Source organism: Sycon ciliatum, chromosome 10 (assembly GCF_964019385.1).
Source record: "Sycon ciliatum chromosome 10, ocSycCili1.1, whole genome shotgun sequence".
Taxonomy (NCBI): domain Eukaryota; kingdom Metazoa; phylum Porifera; class Calcarea; order Leucosolenida; family Sycettidae; genus Sycon; species Sycon ciliatum.
The window spans coordinates 25,836,488-25,862,594 of NC_088652.1; the positions used below are offsets into that span (position 1 = coordinate 25,836,488).

At 48.8% G+C, this 26,107-nt stretch overlaps 2 protein-coding genes across 2 annotated transcripts in view; one reads left to right on the forward strand and one right to left on the reverse strand.

Annotated features, from left to right (window-relative positions):
- Positions 1-383: 383 nt before the first annotated feature.
- On the forward strand, positions 384-22,418 carry LOC135825548 (neurogenic locus notch homolog protein 1-like). The gene is made up of 15 exons (XM_065338158.1): positions 384-588; positions 1,775-1,966; positions 2,676-2,882; positions 8,932-8,994; positions 11,562-11,708; positions 12,079-12,281; positions 12,645-12,691; positions 12,966-13,061; positions 13,707-13,873; positions 14,045-14,248; positions 14,604-14,792; positions 16,460-16,678; positions 17,423-17,530; positions 21,205-21,264; positions 21,622-22,418. The coding sequence occupies exons 3-15, from the start codon at positions 2,681-2,683 to the stop codon at positions 21,684-21,686; spliced, it is 1,770 nt and encodes a 589-aa protein (XP_065194230.1). The 5' UTR covers positions 384-588; positions 1,775-1,966; positions 2,676-2,680; the 3' UTR covers positions 21,687-22,418.
- Positions 22,419-22,782: 364 nt separating this feature from the next.
- Positions 22,783-26,107, reverse strand: part of LOC135825709 (uncharacterized) — a 61,334-nt gene continuing 58,009 nt past the window's right edge. Inside the window, exon 28 of the mRNA XM_065338328.1 lies at positions 22,783-25,078. Coding sequence (XP_065194400.1) covers positions 23,170-25,078 — 1,909 coding nt within the window. The 3' untranslated portion in view covers positions 22,783-23,169. The remainder of the gene's footprint in view (positions 25,079-26,107) is intronic.

Genomic DNA, 26,107 nt, shown 5'->3' on the forward strand with positions numbered 1-26,107 from the left:
GTAGTGTGCACTTATCAGGCCTATGTATGATGGTGGTTCCTAGCCTTAGCAACATTGAGGTCGATTGCAAACTTTTATCAGTGCTGCAAAAGAAACTCTTGGATAAGGCTGCCCAGTGCAGATTGTGTGGGAAGGTCGGAGCTCGATTCCGATTCATGGAACATTTATGGAAACGACCCATTGCAATAATTACATTATAGAAAGTAGTTTTTAGAGCAGATCCACTCTTTCCTATTCATTCTGCAACTACATCGAACTTGTTTATCAATCAATTACAACATTTCGGCAAAAAAGGGGTACCAGTTGACTCCAGTATTGTTGACACAAAAATTGACAAAAGGATGATTATTCTGTGCAGCTGATTCAAAATATCTGCGCACTTCTGCGTTGCAGCTGACCTGCTTCACACGACCGCACAAACAACTGGCAGCGGCTCTGCAGCTCAGCCACCGACAACACCCTCGGCCACCGACGCATGCAGCAGCAACCCGTGTGCGTACGACGGTACGTGCTATCTGGACGGCACGCAGTCACCGCCGGGATTCCTGTGCGTGTGCGTGGCACCGTGGAGTGGCTACCGATGCTTGAGTAAGTCTGTTGCTGCAGCACTGTCAACTTCGCTAATAACGACTGCGGATATAACGACAATTCGTGAATAACGACAGAATTTCCATGCCCAGAGCAAGTCCCATCTAACTGTAATACATATAATGAGACTTCGGGTATAAGGACACTTTTCTGATGCCCCGCCGAGTGTCGTTTTACGCAAAGTTAACAGTACTGTCGGGGACCGAAGAACGGAGCACCGAAGAACGGAGCACCGAAGAACAGAGCACCGAAGAACGGAGCACCGAAGAACGGAGCACCGAAGAACGGAGCACCGAAGAACGATCTTTCTTCGGACTTTTCCCGTTTGCATCTTTCCCTCAAACCAATGAGTGTTCAGTAAAGTCTGAATACGCCGATGTACTAAGGACCTTCCAAACCGGGTCCCCGTGTACAGGTAGTCATCTTGTGCAGGGTCATTTGACTGTAAATTAGGGAAATACCCCCCCCCCCCCCCCCCGGTCCTGGTTCTAGTGATATTTTTGCTAAGGTACAGGTCTACCCTTGTTAGTAGATAAGTTCTTCGTCTTATACGAGTATTATCTACTATCCGGATGTGAATGTACGCGTTTCAGGCGTCAGTAGATTTTGGATGGTTGTCTTGTAACCTATGTTGTACTAAAGAGCATAGACCTGTAGCCTTCTTGTGCAGGATGTCATTTGACTGGAAATACCCCCCCCCCCCCCCCCCCCAGTCCTGGTCATAGTGTGCTTCTTGCAAAAGTAGTCAAGAGTGGCCGCCTTGACAGGAGTTACAGTATTTTCTTGGGAGTTGCGTCTGCGTGTTGATCCATAGAGGGTGGGTGTCGCCAAGAGTACATGAAAACCAGAGTGTGCAGCTCGGATGGGTTGCTGTCACGGCGGAATTCCGTGATTTCATCATTTTAGTGATGTAGTGCGTACAAGCAGGATTCAAGCAGGTCTCTTTCTGCACAACTGCAGCTCAGTTGTACGCACTACGCCATTTCCCGCCTCAGATCTGCGCCAAAATAATATGATGTAATCACGGAATTCCGCCGTGACGGACACCCATAGCAGAAAAGGCCCCAAGCTGCACACTCTGGTTTTCATGTACTCTTGGTGTCGCTCCTACGGGTGCGGAAAACTCAGCCTCCATCCACGTCGCACGCAAACCGAGATTTTTTTGTCTTTCTTCTGCCCTCTCCAGCCTATTCCACCTCTGCTCAGCCTTTAGCTACATCACCAGAGGTGATAACAACGCCGGCCTCCAATACGCCGCTCCCAGACCCGTGTGTGTCATCGCCATGCCTACATCCCGCCGCCACATGCATCACAGTTCCCAGCCTGAACGGATTCATATGCTCGTGTCCGGCGTACTTTACCGGGGACAGATGCGAAAGTGAGTTCACACACCCTCTTCTTTCTCTTTCCCTCGTACTTCCATTTATCTGGTGCGTCCAGAGCGTGACGATGTCGAGACCAGTTGGTCGGCGGAGCGCCTGCCCCCCCCCCCCCCCCCACCACCATGGCTGCTGTGTGTTCCCGTTGCATGCACCACGTGGCTTTTAGTCAAAAAATTTAAAAAACACCTCAGGTCGGCCGAATACACTAGGTCTCACCACCCTTTCGCTCCTCAATTCTAACCAGATTGGAGACCATGGGGACTTGTAGAAAAAAGAAGAACAAATTCACAGACCGGTTTCTGTGTTTTCTTGTGTTCATTTCTTTCACCCGTTAGCTCACTCACCCGTTAGCTCACTCACCCGTTAGCTCCAACACTTGCTTAGAATCTGTAACGCAAATGTTCCATGAAATAAGGCGCTGGTGTGCACTGCATACTACAAACACATGCGTATGTTGCATGTGTTTGTTTGCATGCGAGTGTTAGTATATGTATGTGTGTGTGTGTGTGTGTGTGTGTGTGTGTGTGTGTGTGTGTGTGTGTGTGTGTGTGTGTGTGTGTGTGTGTGTGTGTGTGTGTGTGTGTGTGTGTGTGTGTGTGTGTGTGTGTGTGTGTGTGTGTGTGTGTGTGTGTGTGTGTGTGTGTGTGTGTGTGTGTGTGTGTGTGTGTGTGTATGTACTATATCATCATCTCCTGCCCTCTTTAGCCTACATGCCAGTGGCTGCGACTACTTCCTACCCTACTGCTGCTGCTAGTAGTAGTCCAGTAGAGAACACTACACCAACAGCAGTGTATCATGATGCGTGCAGTGCATTTCCATGTGCTAACAATGGTACTTGTTATACGGATGCAACTCAGGCGGCTGGGTTCATCTGCCTGTGCAATCCACCGTGGACCGGCTCCCAATGCCTCAGTAAGTTAACACACACATGCGTGCGCGTCTACACATACACACATACATACACACACACACATACACACACACACCTTTGGATCTTTGGAAAGCCCATCGCCAAAGGCGATGATAGTCGGCGATGATAGCTATTAGGCGAGGCAGTAGTTCTTGTGTCGGGATAAATCATTCGGACGGCGAAAGTCGCGGCCGCAGACACAGACGAACACTCTTGGTTGGGGCTGGCTTGGTGGCTTCCGACGGCTACGTTCGCGCCAGTCCCTCCGGTCCTGAGCAAGGTGGTACCATTGTGCCTCCGGGATACCGGTCGCACGCAGGTCTGAAGCTGCCACATCTCTCCAACGACGCTTGGGTCCATGGCGGGGCTGCGTGTTAGTGCCCTCCGCAAACAGGATCTGCATTGGCAACCTGGTGTCGTCCATCCTTGCGAGGTGACCAAGCCATCGCAGGCGATTCGCACGAATGGCCTCCTCCAGCGAGGCTGGCATGCCGCTGCGCTTCGCCAAGTCTTCACTTGACAGGTGTTCCTGCCACTGCTGGTCTCGGGTAACACTCAGGATCGTGCGAACACACTGTCGATGGAACGTGTCCAACCTGCGCAGGAGGCGTGCCTTCAGCGTCCATGTCTCAGAACCATACAGCAGCACTGTAAGGACCACGGCCTGGTAGACCTGACGTCGGATTCCAAGCGATAGACCCGAGTTCCGGAAAATTGGTTGGAGGAGGCTACCAAACGCCCTCGATGCCATGGCGAGACGAGTTGTGACTTCGGCATCCAGCTCTCCATCGGCGCTGATCGTACTGCCGAGGTAGGTAAAATCGCTGACCACGCCGATCACGTCGCCAGCACTCCCAGGCACCACAATATCAGCACGGATGACACTCGGACCGACCGCCAAGAACTTCGTCTTCTGCACACTAACAGTCAGGCCCCAGCCTAACGCACACTGCGTAAATTCCTTCACCATCGTCTCCACGTGCTCGTACGAAGTGGTATACAGGGCAGCATCATCCGCAAATAGCGACTCCGATACGGATAAGTCTGTGAGTCTGTGCTTGGCAGTACGGTCGCCAACCAACTTGCGGCCGATACGATGTTTCATCGGGAAACTAGGCACTGTGGATGTTGAGCGCCAGTGTGCAAGGACGGCAGAGAAGTAGAGGTTGAACAACATCGGAGCCAGGGTGCAACCCTGGCGTAGACCATTCTCCACCCCAAAGCTGTCAGACTGACCACTACCCACGCAAACAGACGCCATCATACCCTCGTGAAGAGACCGGATCACCTGAAGCATGCGCGGAGGCACACCGAGTTTCTGCAGGACCAGCCAAAGCGCTGTTCGGGGGACCGAGTCGTACGCCTTGCGTAGATCCACAAACAAGACGTACAGATCAGATTGATGTTCAATGGCTTTCTCGAGTACTTGGCGGGCAGCAAAGATCATATCGATGCAGCCCCTACCCTTCCGAAAACCGCACTGAGACTCTGGTAGCCAGTCTTCAGCGAGTGGCTCAAGCCGGTCCTGGAGCATGCGAGCAAACAGTTTGCCCACAACATCGAGCAAGCTGATGCCACGCCAGTTATCGCAGCTATGCCGGTTACCCTTCTTGGGAATGGGGACTATCTCTGCATCACGCCAGTCAGCAGGGACCGATCCCGATCCAGTTTCCCAAACCCTAACGATGAACTCATGGAGGCGACCCAACAAATGTTCACCACCACAACGAATCAGCTCTGGCAGAATGCCTGATTGACCACTGGCTGTGCCATTCTTCATACGGCGAAGTGCACGTTGGAGCTCCTCGATGCTAGGGACGTCGTCCAGATGTTCACGAAAATCCAATGCAGGCATGCTGTCAACAGTGTGTTGGTCAAATTGGCTCTGCGTATTTAACACCGTCTCAAAGTGCCGTCCGAAACGAGCACGAACAGCATCCGCATCTTGGATCAAGTTGCCGTTCTCATCCAGCACAGCAGATGTATGCTTTGAAGTTCTGCCCTTCTCAATTTCCTGCAGCTTCCGGATGCACTTCCAGCGAGTGCGCCCATCTTTCTGAGCCTCCTCAGCATCACGAACTACCTCTGATATCCAGTTTTCCTTCGCCATCTGCACAGCCTTTGCCACTGTACGTTGTGCCTGTCGAAAGGCTTTCCGAGTATCAACTGTATCGTTTGACAACAACGCTTGATGGCAGGTATTCTTGGCATCAATGAGCGGCTCAAGAGTCGAGCTGCTCTCCAAGAACCAGTCTGGTTGAACACGTTTACCAAAACCAATGATGTCAGAGGCAGCAGACGTAACAGCGTCACGGATGCCAGACCACTCTAGATCTATAGACTCCACCGACTCTCTGGGCACTGCAGAATCCCTGGCCAGACGCTCCTGAACACTATCCTGGAAAGCTGTACAAACATCAGTGTTCCGCAGACTCCTCATGTCAAAACGCTTCCGGTTGCCGCTGCCACTTGTACGCCCATTGCGCGGTGGAGCACCACGACTCAGAGCCAAACGTGCACGGACCATGTAGTGATCAGACCAAAATGACGCGCCACGCATGACAGAGACATCCTGACAGTATACGTGCTGATCCTGTCGCATAATGACATAATCAATCAGGTGTAGTTGACGTGTGGCAGGATGAGTCCAGGTTCCACGCTTGCGTAGCTCCTTCCGAAACCAGGTATTCAAAACGCATAGTGAGTTCCTTGCGCAGAACAACAATAAATCCTCACCAGCCTGATTACATTGACCAAGACCAAAGTCACCAATGATCTGATCCCAGGGGGGCCTATCGTCATACCTGTCCCCAAAATCACCAGTTCCGCGTGACCCTACTCTGGCGTTGAAATCGCCCAGGAGTACAAAGATGTCGTTACGGTTGACTTTGTCACCGATCGTCTGTAGGTGTCTATAAAATGTCTCCTTCACGCTGAATGTCGCTTTGTTGGTGGGCGCATAGATATTGATAACAGACAAGTGTTGTACATGTGGCTGCGCTTGTGTCTCTTCGTTACTGATCACGGTGACATCGATCTCCGCGGGGTAGTTTGTCCCCCTTCGCGTGAAGTAGGATACGAGCCGTGACGATGCGCGAGCTTACGGGGTCCCACTGTTCTCCGCCACGCCGCCACGCCGCCGACATCTCTGGATTCATCCAAATTCCAACACCCTCGTTCCGTCGGGCTGGTTCTCCCCTGTTGGGATTGGGCGACCAGAATGAACGAAGGTACAATTGCCGATGGGCCACACATCACTGCCGAACCACTTCGTCTCTTGAATTCCCGCAACTCCGACACGGAATTTTACGAGTTCCGCCGACAAAAAGTCCAGACCTCTGTCCACTCGCGACACTGACTTGTTTTTTCTCCATATCCTGGCATCACCTGTGTCCTCTACAAGGGACTGGACATTTCAGCTCGCCATAAAGAGTCTCTCGCTCCTTCCTCGACTTCCTCATCGTCCTCATCCTCGTCCACAACTATTCGAAAATTTGAAAAATTTTCAAACAAGAAACACTGTCTCGTCTCGCTTGTGCTTGTGTACCTACTCTCAGCAGAGCGCAAATCCACTGGGACACGCTGCAGCAACCATGGCCTGGTCTACACCACACAGCCATGGCTGCAAACGCAGCTATCCTTCCATTTCGGTCAGAGCCCAGAAAAGTGCAACCGACCTCTTCAACTACAACTCACACACACAAACACACACACACACACACACACACACGCTCTTGTCCGTGCGGATACTACGGAGTACAATGTGAACGTATGTACTGTTCGGTGAAGTAAAGTCGATCCTGATGCACAAAGCTAGCGATGCATAGTGCAGAAAACTAGCGGTGCACAATGCACAAACCTAGCGATGCATAATGCACAAAGCTAGCGATGCATAATGCACAAAGTTAGAGGTCTGAATGTCCCATTGCCTGGCACTCAGGGTTTTCACATGTGCATGCACGCGTGCAGTACAACTACTCTCCAGGTACATACATGTACAACAGTAACACAGTCACTTTCGTGAAAATGAAAGATTTCAAAACTTTGCTTAGCATGCATTGTCCAGGATACGGTGTACGGGGTCTTAGCATGGACATTAACCAGGGGGTGCGTGTACTGTATACTGTTACTTCACAAATTTTCGTTATACTTTTATTTTCGGTACCTTCGGTGCATTTGTTTCATACCTATCCTATTCTCTGTACCTAAACTTTCTGTTCACCTAACCTGTCCTTTTTGCCCTCATACCGAAAATATTGAGCACCGAAAATTTCTGAAATTAGATGAACTCCACACACTCCACACTAACGTATAGAATGTCCCGTATGAAAATTCTCTTAGGTATGTTGTGACTGACGGATTCTGTGCTTATTACTGCCAGCCCCATGTCATCTTCACACTCAGACGTTTGACGCTGTTTTCTTGCTGCACCTAGCCCTGTGCCGCTTCAATGCTCGGACGATTAACTATGGGGGTGCATTGCAAGACTCTCTATTCACAAAAAACACTATAGGGAAACACAACTGGGCATTATAAATTGAAGGCGAAGACTGCCGTCCCCGTTTCATTTTCACATGCATGAGCTGGGAATGTGTTTACATGACTGATTGGGTGCATGTGTGTGTGTGTGTGTGTGTGTGTGTGTGTGTGTGTGTGTGTGTGTGTGTGTGTGTGTGTGTGTGTGTGTGTGTGTGTGTGTGTGTGTGTGTGTGTGTGTGTGTGTGTGTGTGTGTGTGTGTGTGTGTGTGTGTGTGTGTGTGTGTGTGTGTGTGTGTGTGTGTGTGTGTGTGTGTGTGTGTGTGTGTGTGTGTGTGTGTGTGTGTGTGTGTGTGTGTGTGTGTGTGTGTGTGTGTGTGTGTGTGTGTGTGTGTGTGTGTGTGTGTGTGTGTGTGTGTGTGTGTGTGTGTGTGTGTGTGTGTGTGTGTGTGTGTGTGTGTGTGTGTGTGTGTGTGTGTGTGTGTGTGTGTGTGTGTGTGTGTGTGTGTGTGTGTGTGTGTGTGTGTGTGTGTGTGTGTGTGTGTGTGTGTGTGTGTGTGTGTGTGTGTGTGTGTGTGTGTGTGTGTGTGTGTGTGTGTGTGTGTGTGTGTGTGTGTGTGTGTGTGTGTGTGTGTGTGTGTGTGTGTGTGTGTGTGTGTGTGTGTGTGTGTGTGTGTGTGTGTGTGTGTGTGTGTGTGTGTGTGTGTGTGTGTGTGTGTGTGTGTGTGTGTGTGTGTGTGTGTGTGTGTGTGTGTGTGTGTGTGTGTGTGTGTGTGTGTGTGTGTGTGTGTGTGTGTGTGTGTGTGTGTGTGTGTGTGTGTGTGTGTGTGTGTGTGTGTGTGTGTGTGTGTGTGTGTGTGTGTGTGTGTGTGTGTGTGTGTGTGTGTGTGTGTGTGTGTGTGTGTGTGTGTGTGTGTGTGTGTGTGTGTGTGTGTGTGTGTGTGTGTGTGTGTGTGTGTGTGTGTGTGTGTGTGTGTGTGTGTGTGTGTGTGTGTGTGTGTGTGTGTGTGTGTGTGTGTGTGTGTGTGTGTGTGTGTGTGTGTGTGTGTGTGTGTGTGTGTGTGTGTGTGTGTGTGTGTGTGTGTGTGTGTGTGTGTGTGTGTGTGTGTGTGTGTGTGTGTGTGTGTGTGTGTGTGTGTGTGTGTGTGTGTGTGTGTGTGTGTGTGTGTGTGTGTGTGTGTGTGTGTGTGTGTGTGTGTGTGTGTGTGTGTGTGTGTGTGTGTGTGTGTGTGTGTGTGTGTGTGTGTGTGTGTGTGTGTGTGTGTGTGTGTGTGTGTGTGTGTGTGTGTGTGTGTGTGTGTGTGTGTGTGTGTGTGTGTGTGTGTGTGTGTGTGTGTGTGTGTGTGTGTGTGTGTGTGTGTGTGTGTGTGTGTGTGTGTGTGTGTGTGTGTGTGTGTGTGTGTGTGTGTGTGTGTGTGTGTGTGTGTGTGTGTGTGTGTGTGTGTGTGTGTGTGTGTGTGTGTGTGTGTGTGTGTGTGTGTGTGTGTGTGTGTGTGTGTGTGTGTGTGTGTGTGTGTGTGTGTGTGTGTGTGTGTGTGTCTGTGTCTGTGTGCCTCCTCCCATGCGTGAAAACAGATTCCATATTTGACACCACTGCACCAGCAACAGGTGGTATAAGCAGTCCACAGTCTACCAGTGGTATGTACCGTACTTTTTCTGCACACACGCACACGCGCGCGCGCACACACACATACACCCACACACACACATGATGAAATGAATGGAGTTCACAAGCTATCTTTGCGCTGTGTGCGGTTTGTTGTACTGCTTCAGGTCAACAACACAGTACCCAGCCATCACACTCCACCCATCCAGTAACTGCACAACAACACAGTACCCAGCCATCACACTCCACACATCCACTAACTGCACAGCCACACAGTACCCAGCCATCACACTCCACACATCCACTAACTGCACAACAACACAGTACCCAGCCATCACACTCCACACATCCACTAACTGCACAGCCAGCCACAGTATCATCTTCTACATCCACAGGATTAACGTGTTACAACGGTGGATAATATGTTACCGCGGGATATTGCTCTTGTCCGTACGGATACAATGGCTTACAATGCGAACGTATGGACTAGTACTGCTGTGTCATATCTTTATTCTCACGATGGCCTGTGGCCAATAAGAGATTATTATTATATTGAGATTAGTATGATGCGGAAATTGCATGGCTAGCAGTGATCAAACTAGATGTATCGGTGAGCGTGGCTCGTGCATGAGCAGATTGAATTCAGCAGCCGGGATGACATCGTTTGCTTACATGAGCAGATTGAATTCAGCAGCCGGGATGACATCGTTTGCTTACATGAGCAGATTGAATTTAGCAGCCGGGATGATATCGTTTGCTTAAGCAAAGCTGGTGATTGAATATTGTGTAACGTTGATGAGAGGCCATTGAAATAATGGAGAGATTTGTACAGAGGGGAACCCAGGCAGCGGTCGGTTCTTACAGTTGGCAAATGCCAAGGGTGAGTGTGCCAAAAGCTATAGCCTGTATTGACACGATTTGGGCTTGCGAGCATTAGAATATGAGGCAGGGCGTAATTGTGGTGGATGGAGTGAGCAAACGCTATGTGTTTAACTTTAAAGCGGGAGAAGAGAGTGGGCCACTTGATGCAGAAGAGAAGGTCAGAGTGGTTAATATGGGTGTAGAGAGGGAGGCAGAGGAATAATTGTGTGGCTTTCCGCTGGATTCTCTTTAATAGCCTGTCTATGCTAGTGTGGCATATGGGAGTTACAGCGTTGTCATTGAACTGATTGAGATGAAGCATACAGATAACACATACACCTGCCTGCTCATTGTCGGTATCAGAGAGTTTCGGGTACACGGTAAAACGTACCAAAGTGCGTATGAAATCCTCGTTGCGGTTCGAGATCGAGTTAGTTTCATACGGATTTTTTTATACCGTTCTCCGTGTGAAGTATGGACTGGTCTCTGTGTGAACAGTCACGACTTTGAGCATGAACTGAGCGCACAGAGAACATGTGGGACGCAGTTCGAGCGTGGATCGATGAGTATGGCACATTTAGCTTCCAGTTCCACGATCAGTTTGTTTCTTGTTGCGGCAATGCAGTCTGTGCTTGTGCTTGTAGCTTCTTACAGAATTTGTGTAGTGTTGTCTTACCTGCAGTATAGATAACCTGCAGTATAGATAACCTGCAGTATAGATAGCCTGCAGTATAGATAGCCTGCAGTATAGATAGCCTGCAGTATAGATAACCTGCAGTATAGATAACCTGCAGTATAGATAACCTGCAGTATAGATAGCCCGCAGTATAGATAGCCTGCAGTATAGATAACCCGCAGTATAGATAGCCTGCAGTATAGATAGCCTGCAGTATAGATAGCCTGCAGTATAGATAACCTGCAGTATAGATAACCTGCAGTATAGATAACCTGCAGTATAGATAGCCCGCAGTATAGATAGCCTGCAGTATAGATAACCTGCAGTATAGATAGCCTGCAGTATAGATAGCCTGCAGTATAGATAGCCTGCAGTATAGATAGCCTGCAGTATAGATAACCTGCAGTATAGATAACCTGCAGTATAGATAGCCCGCAGTATAGATAGCCTGCAGTATAGATAACCTGCAGTATAGATAACCTGCAGTATAGATAGCCTGCAGTATAGATAACCTGCAGTATAGATAACCTGCAGTATAGATAAAGTGTAGATAGCCTGCAGCATTGGAGACCTGCTTAGCCCAAGTAGTTTTATTACAAGTACATGTACATATTTTACAGTTTCTGAAGAAGATGGTTTCCATGCGTAATCGAGTGATTTACGATGTCAGGGTATGCAACGGACTTTGTGTTCCATGCGTAATCGAGTGATTTACGATGTCAGGGTATGCAACGGACTTTCTGCCGTCTGTATCTACATATAATCCTGATGAAGGCTCCTGGCCAAAAATTTAATTGAGATATTAGTGACACTTGATTTGAGGATGGTGTGTGTAGGGCTTTTAATGTAATGAAGTGGCTGCAGTGGAGCTTGCGTAACTTTTACATTAAAGAAATGTATTCACATGTACATGACATACGGGTGGATGTGTTCCGTCCCTTATGTTTGTGCATGAATGTGTGCGTATGTCAGCATGCCAGTATCTGCTCCAATGCTGTTTTGTCCTTGGATTATGTGTGCACATTCCGGCATGCATGTCTCTGCTCCCATGCGTGAAAACAGATTCTATATTCGACACAACTGCACCAGCAACAGGAGCTGCAAGCGGCCCACAGTCTACCAGTGGTATTCATACGGGGCAATCTACGTCGCAAGCATCGACAAATTTCCCAACCTTTCCGCCTTCACCCGCCACATCACAGGGACCATGTGAGTACCAAGCATGATTGAGTGTTGAGTTTGCTGGTTACGGGTAGAGAATCCATCCTGGGCAGAAATGAATTGTAATAGACGGTGAGCCAAAATAACATAGACTTGGAAGCCTGAGCATTGCAGGGTAGTTGCTTACAAAGTTCAAATGTGCCTGGTTACCTGTGACTTGTGCTCCTGGAGAGAGGAAGTTTTTTTGTTTTCCTGTGAGAGATTTGGCACTATTGCTTTTGTTGTTTTCTCTTCTGTTTTGGCCACTGACGTTACACGCATCTGCAACAGCAACTCGTGTAAATTGCAATTCCAAATGGTGGTTTTGCGTGCTAGTTAGTTTTTTCCTCTTGTGTTTGTCCCTGTTCCTGTTTCCCAGTGGAATTCCCCAGCACTCGCTGTCTGACATCCGGTGACTCGTGTAGTTTTTACTACCAGCCGAACCCGTGTACACCGCATGTCAACTGTGACGTGTGGGCTGAGATTGGAGAGAGACGTGGCGATAGTAACATTACCATTGTTCTGGGGACCGACAGGCCAGGGTTCTACGTGGCGGCTGCTCTCTCCGAGGATGCATTTATGGTAAATAACTTGTGGATTCCCTTGAAGTGCTGCGATCCACAGTGAATTGGGAACTTGTGGCCTAGCACGAGGAAAACATGAGTGTGCCAAATGGATTTCGGCCTTTGGCCTCTGGTTGGGGGAGGAGGTTGGCTAAGTGCGTTGCTTCGTCATGCTGCTGGGTCATGACTTTCGGGGCAGGTCTATTATTTTTTAAGAATTCTTGACTTCAGAAAGGAAAAGCATGGATTAAGGCCTCTGTGCATGTATACATGACTCTGCAGTCTGCAGACCCATGCACCACCCGCATCTGCTCTGACAATGCCCTTGTTTTCTGCTGTTCATTCTTTACCGAATCGTTCCTTTTTCTCCCGGTGCCTGCAGCCCAATTCTGATGTGCTCCTCTGCTATAACTCCCACTGTGAAGATCGGTAAGTAGAACACAGCATTTGTTGTTGCATCCTTCAGTCTTAGCCACCATGGTGGCAACTGAAGTCCGACACCTGATTTTCGCGCTCCGGTGCATCACCGACTCTGCCGGTCTCTATTTCGTAGTGTTACAATCCCGTCAGCACTTCACGGTGTGTACCCGCATGTGGTTCAGTGGGTTTGGCATCTCTTGGCCACCTCTCATTGGAGATTTTGAAGTTTGCTATTTTTCTTGCCATTTAAAATTTACTTTTTCCCTCACCTCGTTCTGCTCAGGTATGCATATAGCTATAGTGCTCCAGTGCGTGATTCTGATCTGCTCTATGATCGACCAAGGAATCAAGAATACTGGCAATACGCTAACACAAGCAGGTATATCTATGGCTGTTTCAAGTCCTAACACACTCACCTGTTTACTTGACTTCTAACTTGTTATGTGTAATGGCGATTCCATGATGATGTCATAGTAATTCCACGATGATGTCATAGTGATTGCATGATGATGTCATAGTGCATTCTGACATTGTGATTTTGTCGTGATGATTCCACAATCATGTCAAAGTGTATTCTGGCATGATGTGTAAAGGCGATTCCTTTGGTGATGTCATAGTATTTTCTGGCTTTGAGATTGTCATGGTGATTCCACGATGATGTGATATTGGAATCTGGAATTTAGTTTGTCCTGTTTCAAGATGTCATAGTGAATCATGGCATCATGTGTGTGCGGTGGTGATTCCACAATGATGCCATGGTGAGTTCTGGCGCTATGATGATGCTGGTGATTCACCGATAAAGCAAGCATGCCTGCCGGTCTGTCTATACAGGTCTAGCCTCGTTAGTAGAAAACCTGGGGAGATTTCAAAAATGTGTCTATATGCGAGTATTATCTACTATCCGGACGTGTACGCGTTTGAGATGTCAGAGGATTTTGGATGGTTGTCTACTAATGAGGTTGTCTTGTAACCTATGTTGTACTAACAACACTAGACATGAACATGTACTGTCTTTCCAATACAGGTATGCGTTCACAGTCAGCTGTAACGCTAGCAAGGACCCCCAAGATGTCTCCATAGCCGGTCGTATCTATATTTCATTCGCGGCAGGAAGGTACAACGAGAGCACTGGAGAAATCTATCAACACGTGATACGCCCGACTCCGTACTACAGAGATTTCAAATGCAATCGTAAGTACGAGCGAACTCGTACCGTATGTTGTTCAGCACGTTAATCCTATGGAGGAGTGTTTTATCAAGATGTTGCAATTGGGATTTGTTCCAAACATCGATTCTTTGACAACGTCTTGTCGCATTGTGTTTAGCACTATTGTACCTTGCCTTGCCGATGTTCCTGTCCAGCGGAACCTACTGTATCGACAACAGACTCAACACCTCCGACCAGTGCTTCCCCAAGCCCCACTGCGTCCCAGGCCGTATGCAGTCCTGACCCGTGCTTCAACGGCGGTAGCTGCGTGCCGTCAAGTTTCTATCCTGGCTACCGTTGCCACTGCTACTCGCCCTGGACTGGAACCCACTGCAGCCAGTACATGCCCAGTGGTTCAAGTAAGCCCGGGTGTTTTGCCTCCAACTTCCAAGAGTGTAAAACCTGCTCTACCTGTTCCACCTTTAAAACACATTGAAACACATGGAGGCTCTGTCTGTCTGTCTGTCTGTCTGCCTGTCTGTCCATCTGCCTGTCTGTCCATCTGCCTGTCTGTCCGTCCATCTGTCTGTCTGTGTATCTGTCTCTTTGTGAGTGCGTGTCCCTGGTCATCAAAGCCCGTTCAACCAGGATGAGCGGCCGGGAGCAGATAACTTATTGTGCATGGGTAATCTCTATGCATGGGTAATCTCTGTGCGGCATATGGCCATTGATCGGGTGCGTTTGTACTTTCTTCAACACTGTTCTATTGTGCAGCTGTAGCTGCCATGACAACTCCGTATCCAGCTCCACCGTTCACTTCTCATCCCAGTGCCACGACTACGTCCACGTCGACGTGCAGCCCTAACCCGTGCTTCAATGGCGGTGTTTGCTACCCATCGGCTGCCTACTCTCTCGGCTACTACTGCAGTTGTCCTCCCAGCTGGGCCGGGACCCACTGCACAGGTAAGCTAACATGTACTGTATGTTCCGGAGTATAAAGCGCAGACCCCATTTTTTGCCACGAAATACAGACATCTACTAGTATCCTATTTAGTATTTATCACCGTGTATTTGATCATCTAGTAGTAAGAGTAAAGTCAAGTGTAAAAGTTTGCACGTCCGTGTTACCACCGGCGATACAATTGTATCGAGAAACACAACCAGGTTAGGAAGTTTCGCTCGTGCCAGGCCACCACCTTGCCTGTGATACCAGGGTGGCAGATGCAGCGCCTAACGGCGAGGGTGAGGTGGTAAGTCTCACAACCAATGCCCGACAAGGGGGCGAACCACGAACCTCGTTACCTGCATCCATGTTACCCTCACTCCGAGTAGTGAGTACCCAGTTGACCGTGGGTGTCGGCGCAGTTCCCTGCATGTAACGTGGTTCACGCATGCATCACCGCATTAGCACAGTACACGCCCCTGCTCCCAGCCAGGTCTCGAACTCGGGACCTTGTGATTCGCAGGCAAGCCCACAACCACTCTGCCAAAGCGCTGGTCTGTCAAGCGTAAAGTCAAGTGTAAAGTCTTTACACTTGACTTTACACTTGACTTTACACTTGACTTTACACTTGACTTTACACTTGACTTTACACTTGACTTTACACTTGACTTTACACTTGACTTTACACTTGACTTTACACTTGACTTTACACTTGACTTTACACTTGACTACTAGTATTTCCTGGAGTTGGTAGAGTTGGTAGAAACAGTGGTTGCGAGTTGGTAGAGTTGGTAGAAAGTCTGTTTTTTGCAGATTAAAGTGTATATTTTGTAGAGCTGGAGTGATTATGGATTCCCAGGTTCACTGGCGTGTATTTAAACACCTACGTGACCCGAGACTCTCCATGTGTCTGTACCAGTTCTGACCAGTTCACACCAGATCACAGGCTGTTACTTGTACATATGGTTGAATATGGTGGTAAAGACACACCTGGCAATATGGCGGTAAACACACGCCTGCCCACACACGCTCTCTAGGCTGCAAAGTTCTGGCACAGAGCTCTCCTTCTCACCACCACCACCATCAGTTCGCGCCTGGCGCCTGGTCGATGCATGGCTGGCGGTATCCGGCATAGCAGGCTGGTACATCAAGTAGCGCATGGCACATAGATATTTATCAACCATAAGTACAGCTGCAGTGGTGTCTTCAATTTCATTCTCCCGAGTCAAGCTCCGTATGAAGACATCCAAGAAGAAGATTGCCTGATGAGTCCAGCGGGGACGAAACGTACGTCGCAATCGAGCTATGTCGTTGCTGTGTCATCATCTATGTGCCATGCGCTACTTGATGTACCAGCCTACTATGCCGGATACCGCCAGCCATGCATCGACCAGGCGCCAGGCGCGAACTGATGGTGGTGGTGGTGGTGAGAAGGAGAGCTCTGTGCCAGAACTTTGCAGCCTAGAGAGCGTGTGTGGGCAGGCGTGTGTTTACCGCCATATTGCCAGGTGTGTCTTTACCACCATATTTATCAACCATAAGTACAGCTGCAGTGGTGTCTTCAATTTCATTGTTACTTGTACAAGAGCAAATACTGCAGCGTGACGGCCAGAGGGTTGTATCTAAGCATATAATTTCCAAATTTATAAATTGCAATTTTTCTCCATTATTTTTGTTCCCTGTGCAGCTCCAAGCCCGGGAACAATATCGCCGACCAGCACCTACCCAGGAGGTACCAAGCACACCGTCACGCCGTCACCCACTTTCCCGACAGTGTCCTCGACGGCGTCAGCGGCGTGCAATCCCAACCCTTGTTACAGCGGTGGTAGTTGCTACCTGTCACCTTACTACAGCGGGGGCTTCTCCTGTAGCTGTTCACACGGCTATGCCGGTACTAGATGTGAAGGTGAGTTCAACACAGCTCACTAGGTACCCCTACCAAGAGTACATAATCCCCAAAGAGTGTGCAACTCGACTATGGGTGCTGTCCCTACAGAATTTCAAGTTGACGTCATTTCTATGATGCAATGCGCACTGTACACGGATTATCAGACGAATCCGGAACCTGTGGTGGATCAAAGCCCATCTGATCCTGTAAAAATTGTTGCAAAGAAAGCGTGTGAGGCGTTGACACCCGTACACATGTTGTAAATCACTGGTGCAAGGAGCATTGCATCATAAAAATTAATAATTAATAATGACGTCAACTTGAAATTCTGTCGGGACAGCAGGGTATGTTGGAGTTGCACACTCTGGGGGGTTATACCTCTTGGTACAGTACGACTAGTACTTGCAAGAGTACATAACCCCCAAAGAGTGTGCAACTGCCTCTGCAACCTCAATACAGTGCTGCAACGGCAGAACTTCATATCAATTGACATAGGTCAAAATGTTACGCTGGCAAACAGTGCAAAGTGGCCACAAGAGGGTTGAACTCAAAGCACTGCATCTATTATGCACAGGGTGCGAAAAATGTGTACGGGTTCATCGCGTGATGTGAAGTTCTGCCATTGCATACCTTATAGCTGGACCACACGCTCTTGGGCGGTTATGTACTGTGTGTGTGTGTTTGTGTGTGTGTGTGTGTGTGTGTGTTTATGTGTGTGCGTGTGTGTGTGTGTGTATGTTCGTGTGTGTGTGTGTGTTCTAGTCTATGTTGGCGTATCATCGCAGACCCACAAGCCCACGTCACCGCCAGCTCCGACTAGCCGACCGTACACCGACACACCGACTACTTCGTGTCCCAGCACGGCTGAGTGTAAGTCTGTATGACAGCTGTGTGACCGTTGTATGTCAGTGAACAATGCGGCTGCGTTTGGTGCTGTATGGCGCTGCTTCAGCCTAGGGGGTGTCACCTCTGTCCAAGTAGAGAATGCTTTCACATATGTCACATGACCATGCCGTGGGGCAGCCATTTTGAATCCAACTCCACCCAACCTTGCATATATGAGTCATATGATTTCGGCCATGTTGGTTCCAGCTCCACTCAGTCCCTGCATGTATGGGTCACGTGATGTCGGCCATGTTGGTTCCAACTCCACTCGGGCCTCGTTTACACGACAACGATTGAAAAACGTTTTTGTCAAAAACGTTTTCAAAAGAATACGCTTCCACAGATTTGGATAAGAGCGTTTACACGACAACGCTGAAAAACGTTTCAAAAATGTTTCAAACAAAAAACGGCCTTCAAAGTGTTTTTCAATCGTTTTCGTTCCGTTTCGTTCTCGTGTAAACGGCAAAAACGTTTTTCTAGTACGAGCCCTGTACTCGAAACATGCCGCCGCCAGCCTGCGCCAGGCCAACTTCTTGCACGTGACCATTGCGCGCCGAAAAACGTGTTGCAGTGTACGCGATTATCGTTTTCGTGTAAACAGCAAAAACGTTTCGAAAACGATTGAAAAACGTTTTTCAATCGTTGTCGTGTAAATGAGGCCTCAGTCCCTGCATGTATGGGTCCCATGATGTCGGCCATGTTGGTTCCAACTCTACTCAGTCCCTGCATGTATGGGTCACATGATGTCGGCCATGTTGGTTCCAACTCTACTCAGTCCCTGCATGTATGGGTCACATGATGTCGGCCATGTTGGTTCCAACTCCACTCAGTCCCTGCATGTATGGGTCACATGATGTCGGCCATGTTGGTTCCAACTCCACTCAGTCCCTGCATGTATGGGTCACATGACGTCGGCCATGTTGGTTCCAACTCCACTCAGTCCCTGCATGTACGGGTCACATGATGTCGGCCATGTTGGTTTCACTGACATGATCACTTTCTACTTTTGAAGTACACAATTACAGTCGACCTACCCTTATAACGATAACCCCTATAACGATATTACCCTTATAACGATATTTTTCTGTCAAACCAAATCACTCCATTGACGTTTGCATACAATGCCTTACCTCTATAACGATATTGCTATAACGATATTACCCCTATAACAATAAAAAAAAATGGGCAGACCAATCGACATTTTCCATTTTATAAAAATATCCAGCAGGGAATATGTACCGTCCACTGTGAGGTTAGGGCAAGCTTCACTTGAGAAGTCGCTGGGACATGACGAAATGCGATGAGGGCACCAGTGGGCACCTTGCTGTGTACGTAATGTGCATGTACATTAGTTTTTTTACGCTATGAAGAGTGTAAAAATGAACTAAATTCATGCATTATGACGTATGTGTTACTGTATGAATGAACCAGTTACCCTTATAAGTTATTACCCTTAGGGGCCGTCCGGGGTTACCGATTGTTTTTTCAAAACGAAAAGATTTAGTATTTTTCAGCCCCCACCCACCCACCCACCCTTTCTGCATCTAGAACGAAATATATTAAATTATTGATTTCAATAATCACAACCTGGTATATTCCATGTATACAATATGATTCATGAAGGCTATCATCACGAAATTGAACCCAGTCAAGATAGGTAAAGCATACAGCTCAGAGAGGTATGTACAAGAGACAGCTAGCTGTATGAGAAATCAAAAAACATCTGCACTGTCCGTAGCATTATCAAAATACACGACATGATACACAGTGTTCAAGATTTCCTTGGACGACCTCGTCCAAGGATGTGTCCGGTTGACTTCTTATGCTGCTGAAGCTGGTACAGCGTGGAAAATGCGTCGCCACAGTCTTCGTAGGTACATCGGTGGCAAGTGCGCTTCGGCTGCGTAGGCAGAGTGCAGCGCTCACTGGATGCAGTGACTACAAAAAAAGTTGTACGAGTAGTAGATCTACATGTAGATCTACGAGTGGTGCTCAAAATCACACCTCGGCCACCTACTTTGCCCAGGTGTAGATCTACGACAAGGCCAGCTCCCAAATCCGTTGCATGCAGCTAGGTTGGTAGTGCATGCACGCACACGATGTAGCCCGAAACGGCGCATTGCATGCAGTCGACTACCAAGCTTCACATCCACAGTACTTTTTGGTGCAGTCGCGTATGATCTCCACGACTCGACCAAAAATCTACTGGGAAGCCGTGATTATTTTTCTCCTTTTGGGCTTGACCTTTTTGATGGAAGAAAGCCCTCCGCGAGATTGAGGACCCTGACGGTGACGACAGTCATGCCAGGAAGGATAGACTCGTGCCACGGTAGGTGTCGAGAGGTGCTCCATTTCCACTGGGTTACTTTTATCTTGTCGTCCGTTCGACATTTATTTGCCTGTGCTGTCGATGATCGTGTGGTGACAAGATGGCCGGATGATCTTGTACCAGTACTCGGAAAGCACCAGGACTGAGTGCTTCCAAGCGCTGTGTCCGTCTACAGATACAATCATGTAGACCTACATAATATTGTGTGAGCTGAGTGCTTGTACGACAATATCATACACATTACACTCGTACATGGCTCGTGGTTTGTGCATTCAATAATTATTTTCAAAACGAAAACCCCCAAAACCCACCCACCCCCAAACGAAATCTTTTCGTTTTGAAAAAACAATCGGTAACCCCGGACGGCCCCTTATAACAATATTTCTTGGTTGGACACAAATATCGTTATAAGGGTAGGTCGACTGTATAGCCACATGACAAAGATGTGACACCACTCTATCAGGGAGCTGCCTATGACCGGCTATAGGCGTGGCCTGCCAATGCGGAATGCTTGAGTGCTTCTCTATACATTGCTGATTCTAACCAGAGTTTGAGTGTAACGTTTGTAGAATTCTAGTGTGACAAGCTGACACTGTGCATGGCCAGCGCTCGGGGAAAGTCCCTTCATGACACCAGAGGGGACGGGGGTAATACTCTTGGCAACACCTTAATGCCTATGCAAGGCAAGGTGTGTGTATTGAACTATGGATACTCGTGTACAGTCAAACCTCGTTAGGACGAACACTGATAAGGCGAACTTTCCATTAGTACGAACTAAGGCCAATCCTATGGTTGGCCAGGCATCAATTCAAGTCAAAATTATTCGTTTATGACGAACTTCTGTACAGCGAACTTTCGCGAAGACGAACTATTTTCAAGTGTGATTTGAAAAAAGTCAGTGTGGTCATGTACATATAGCGACGACGAACTTTCGGTCCACGAGCGTGCGCGTAGACTACGCTGGCTGGCTGCCTTTTTTCTTCTTCTTTTTTTCAATAGTCGAGATCATATTGTACGTACAGTGCAAATTGTTTTCAAGCGTGTTTTGAGCAAATCGATCAGTGCGTTGTACGAACTTTCGACACAGTCGTGATTCATTGCACTTTGTCATTAATTGTACTTACCTGTTTCTGGCTTATGCTAAGAATAACATGCTTCCATGTACCACAGCATGCACCTTCACGTAAATACAATCCATATGATATGTATATCGATTTTTTGTCAGGTCTGGATAAGAAGAACTCCCGATAAGACAAACAAATTTGTTCAGTCCCTTGAAGTACGTCCTAACGAGGTTTGACTGTATATGTATGACGTATCCCCCACACAGACGAGAGATGGCGCGGTCGCTTCGAGAACTGGGAGCGACTTTATGAAGCCTGGCGAACCAGTGAGTACTTGTGTAGACAAAACCCACCCAGTTGTGTGTGTTTCAACATAATTTACGACTATGTCTATTGACCTCTGTCTTCCAGCTGCTTTCTCTGTCTCTGCCTCTCTGTCTCCCTGTCTCTCTCTCTATCTCTATCTCTTACCTCCTGGCCTGTTATCCATCTGTATGTTTGGCTGTCTGTCCATCTGTCTCTTATGAATGGGTGTGCGTTTTTTTCATCCACCCGTCCATTCGTCCGTCTCACTTCATGGTCCTTTGTCACTTACCCTTCTTCAACAAGAATGACTATCTGTCTCCGTGCCTGTCTTAAAAGTAGGTTCCATCTTGTTTGTACGTTGTTGTCTTGTTATACAGATACCCTCACTCAGCACTGCACCGGTTTCACTCCGCCGCCAACTACAGCCGGTCCTGCCCCGTAGTAAGCCGGTCCTGCCCCATAGTCACCTGATCCTGCCCCATAGTAAGCTGGTCCTGCCCTGTAGTGAGCTGGCCCTTCCCCCGTAGCAAGCTGGCCGTGCCCCATAGTAAGCTGGCCCTGCCCCATAGCAAGCTGGCCCTGCCCCATAGTAAGCCGGTCCTGCCCCATAGCAAGCTGGCCCTGCCCCATAGTAAGCCGGTCCTGCCCCATAGCAAGCACCAGCATGTACCGGGGGCAGTGCTATCATTCTGTGATCATGTGGGCAGCAGTAGTAGAGAGTCCTGCAGCGGCCATACCTTATCGTGTTTGGCAGTGCGATCCCAGGACAGTAAGAGAGCACCTGTGCTTGTGACTAATATCCCCTTCTCAGCTTCTGTTTTGCTTGCACTCCAATACAATGTGCTTCTGTGTCCACCATGCATGGCAATATATTATTATGCTAGGTTCCAGACACACGCACGCACGCATGAACGCACCCCCCCCCCCCCCCCCCACACACACACTCAGCACTCGGTAACCAGTGCATCCAGAACTGCACGCAATCCACCGTAACCTTTCGGAACTTGTTCCCCTTTTCTTTGGCCTGCTCCATTTCCCGTCGTGACTATCTGCAAGCAGTAGTATTGTGCACAATTGTCATGCTCCTCTTGTCTGCTCTTCTTATGTCTGCCTTACTGTCGCTAAACACACCGTTGTAACTTGTTAGCATTCCAATCATTATCATCAGCCATGATTGCTTTCTCTCTGTGGCCATTCATCACATTAGAGAGGTTGCGCACAACGGCAATTCGTAACGTTTCGACCGTCCGGGTTTGAGTAACGAAAGTTGCTACGAAGATCCGTCCAAACGCGACCAAAACAGAGCAGATCTATGCAAATATTTCTCATAACGTGGAATACTAAAATACTGATGTTTTTCCAACTCCGTCTTGACTCTTCGTACCCGCTCGCGCGCTTGCCGCATCGACCTACTACGAAAAAGTTCACACATGTGCAACCTTTCACATTATTACCTGTACTTGTGCTGGAAAAACTGCCCCCCCCCCCCCCCCCCCCACACACACACACAACCACACGCAGCCAACAGATAAGCTCCGTGACAAACAGCACGTGGCTGAAGTCGTCAGCAAAGTTGCGTGCCGCGTCCGGCATCTAGAGCTGTGGCAAAGAAAACGGCTTAGCCTCCGCTATTTCTGTGGTGGTGGTCACCAGTATCATGATCGTATGCATGGATACCGTATGCACCAGCAGTATGCATGGCTACCGTATGCATGGCTACCGTATGCATGGTTACCTCTCCTATTCGTCTACAATATGTGAAAAAATACCCAGGACTAAACAGTTAATATGGTCCGGGAAGTGATGAGCTAGGGGTACTAAACAGTCCTGGATAGTAATGGGCGCAGGTCCTAACTAAGCAGTCCTTTCTATAATAGTGATGAGTCTTGTGCCAGTGGTAGTAAAGTTATGCCGCAGCGGCAAACTTAGCAAAGTGCTGTTTTACTGGAAAACATTTGTCGCCGTAAGTCGTCAGCGCTTTGTCCAGTGGTTGCAGAGGCAGTGGTGGCAGTTGTAGAGTTGCTGGCCGAGCTCCCCGCACTGTCCATGCTAGTCTTGCGCTGTTTGCGCCGTCCATCCATGCTGTGTGCGCTGCTGCCCACTCGCTGTTGGGGTGGTGGTTGTTGTTGTTGTTGTTGTTCTTGTTCGCCGGCACTTCCTTTATTTTTGTTCGCGAGAGATCGGTTTCGGTCGGTTTTCGACCAGGATTTTGTGCGTTTGTGGAAGAACTTATCCTTCGTAGCGGAGTTGATGCCGTTGAGAATATCGGCTTCGGAGATATTCCAGAATTGCTGCTCGCGGTAGTGCTCGCACGTTGCGTCGCTCCTGGCAACGGCTAGTCGCATGGTTACGTCCAGAAAGCACTGTACGCACATGGACACTTGCCGACTGTGGCCCGAGGACGCGGCTGCCTTGGAGCGGCGACTCATCATGGGGCTGGCGTCGGACGTGGTGCGTTGCCGCCTCCGACTCATCATTGAGCTGGCATCGGACGTGGTGCGGTGACGTAACCGCTCACTCTTGGGTGTCCGCGGCAGGCTGGAGGCGCTGGGTGACTGTGCCCTCTTCGTCGAAGGGGGTGCTTTCTGCAAGGCTGTTAGGTCAATGGAGGAACGCGCACGCTGATTCAGCTCAGCACCACCAAAGTTGTCGTGAATTTCTCCGGAATCTTCTCGGAAGGCGTCGTTTGCTAGTCCCTGTGCCGATGACCTTCGGCGTGGAGTAAATTGATGCTGGGGTAGAGAGTCACGCTTTTGAGAGAGACTCTGGTCTTGTGTCACGCGCTGTTGCTGCAACCATTGCTGTTGTTTCTGCTGCTGTGCGTTCTGCGACTGCTGCTGCTGATATCCATAGTCATGTTGCGGCTGCTGCCCTTGATCCTTCTGTTCAGGCTGACTTGCGAGAGATGTGCAAGGCTGTGGCGATACAGCTAGTGGCGACACCCGGGCTATGTTCTTGGCAGGGCGGCTTGGCACATCCATATGCCCTTCTTCAGGGGCGACCAGAGCGCATGAATCTTTCTCCGCAGAAGACAACGGCGACGCATTATGTAGCTGCTTCGATGTGGTGTACACCAAATCAGGGCTGCTTATAATGGACGACAACTCGTTCTTGCGTTTTGCTTTGGAGCGTGATTTGTTTGTGCCCATCCTCGATTTCAACAGAGCCAGCACCGGTGCGGACGAGGAGGACGGGATTTCTTTCTTTTTCTTCTCCTCGGCTTTTCCACTGTAAAAGTGGTGGTCGAAACTGGAGAATATATCGAGCGCGTCCTTCGCGTCATGGTCGCCCATAGTGCTGAAGTCGGTGAAGCTTTTCAGCGCCTCGTTGGCTTTCTCCGCGTCCAGAAGACTCATCTGCGATCGACTCCTAGTCCTCATGTGGCCGAGAGAGGGCGCAGCGCGGTGGTACTGAGGGGATTCTTCGGTAGCCATTGCCAACGGAGTCATGTGCACCGACACTGGAGCCGAAGCCGCTGTATGCACCATAGGCACCGTAGTCACCGTAGAGACCGGAGCCTTTTCTTCTTTCGGAGCAGCAGCAGCAGTAGTGAGCTTATCGCCGCCGCCTGGTTCACCGGGAGCGGGCGGAAAGACGGGCGTTGATTCGTTGCACACTGGACTGTTAGCTGCTGCAAGGCTGTAGTTCTGCTTGGCGTGGCGATGCTCGCCCGTATCATTGTTCGTGTAGACGGAGTTGGTGTCGAACCAGCTCATTCTGTTACGCAGCGTAGCATGATTGTTGCGTTGAAAGTATGAGTCTCCGCTGGTAGTTTTGGTCGTGTTGCTATGGCGGAAACTGCCGATACGCCTTGCGAAGTTCTTAACGCTCGCTCTGAGGACAATAAAGGAATTATTACGCATACAATGCCCACATTCACATACACCCACGTACACACACACACACACACACACACACACACACATACACACACACACACATACATACACACACATACATACACACACATACATACACACACATACATACACACACACACACAAACACATACACACACATATACACACGCGTGCACACACACACATACTTTGACGTACACACATCCACACACATACATACACACATGTGTACACATACGTACACACACGTGCACACACACACACACACACGGCAAAGAGCATAAAGGTGTGCTTGAAAGGCTCGAACGATATTGTTCAAAAGTTTACTTGCAGCAAACTGTCAATGGCTACACAACAACAGTTCAAATTGAGATACGGAAATATAGAGATATTAGGGAGGTTTCTCTCTACGCAATTACGCATGAAAAGAACGTAGGAACTGCACGTAAGTTTCATACGTAAAAATCAGCGCTGTTGGGTTTCGCTTTACGTGATTTCTCCACGACTGATAAGCATGCTTTGTTGCTTTGGAGACGGGTTGGCTGCCTTCTCCCACTGCATGCACCACGAACCGAAACCGCGTTTTCAATTTTGTTTTCCACGTGGTGTATGCCTTGTGTTTGCGCGGCTTGAACGTTGCCATGGATAAATCCGGAAAGTGCAACAAATATTTCAAAAAGTCCTGCGGAGGACCCAACGTAGGGAACAGCTTACCTACGGAAATCCGTTCAGAGATCTACGTATGAAAGTTGCCCTCGCTCCCCAGCGCACACGGCAAACGGATTTTCGTACGTAATTACGTAGAGTGAAACCTCCCTGTTGTAGACTGTACGAATGACTCAAATTTGAATCACAATAGCTGACATGCAGTGCATGGTAATGTTCTTGGAGATTAATGGTATTTTGCGGTGGATACCATTAACGTGTTGGAAGTGTATCGTGGGTCGCAGCACGGCTGGAAAAATTCCTTCCGCTTCCAAGCAGGACTTGAACCTGGTACCCT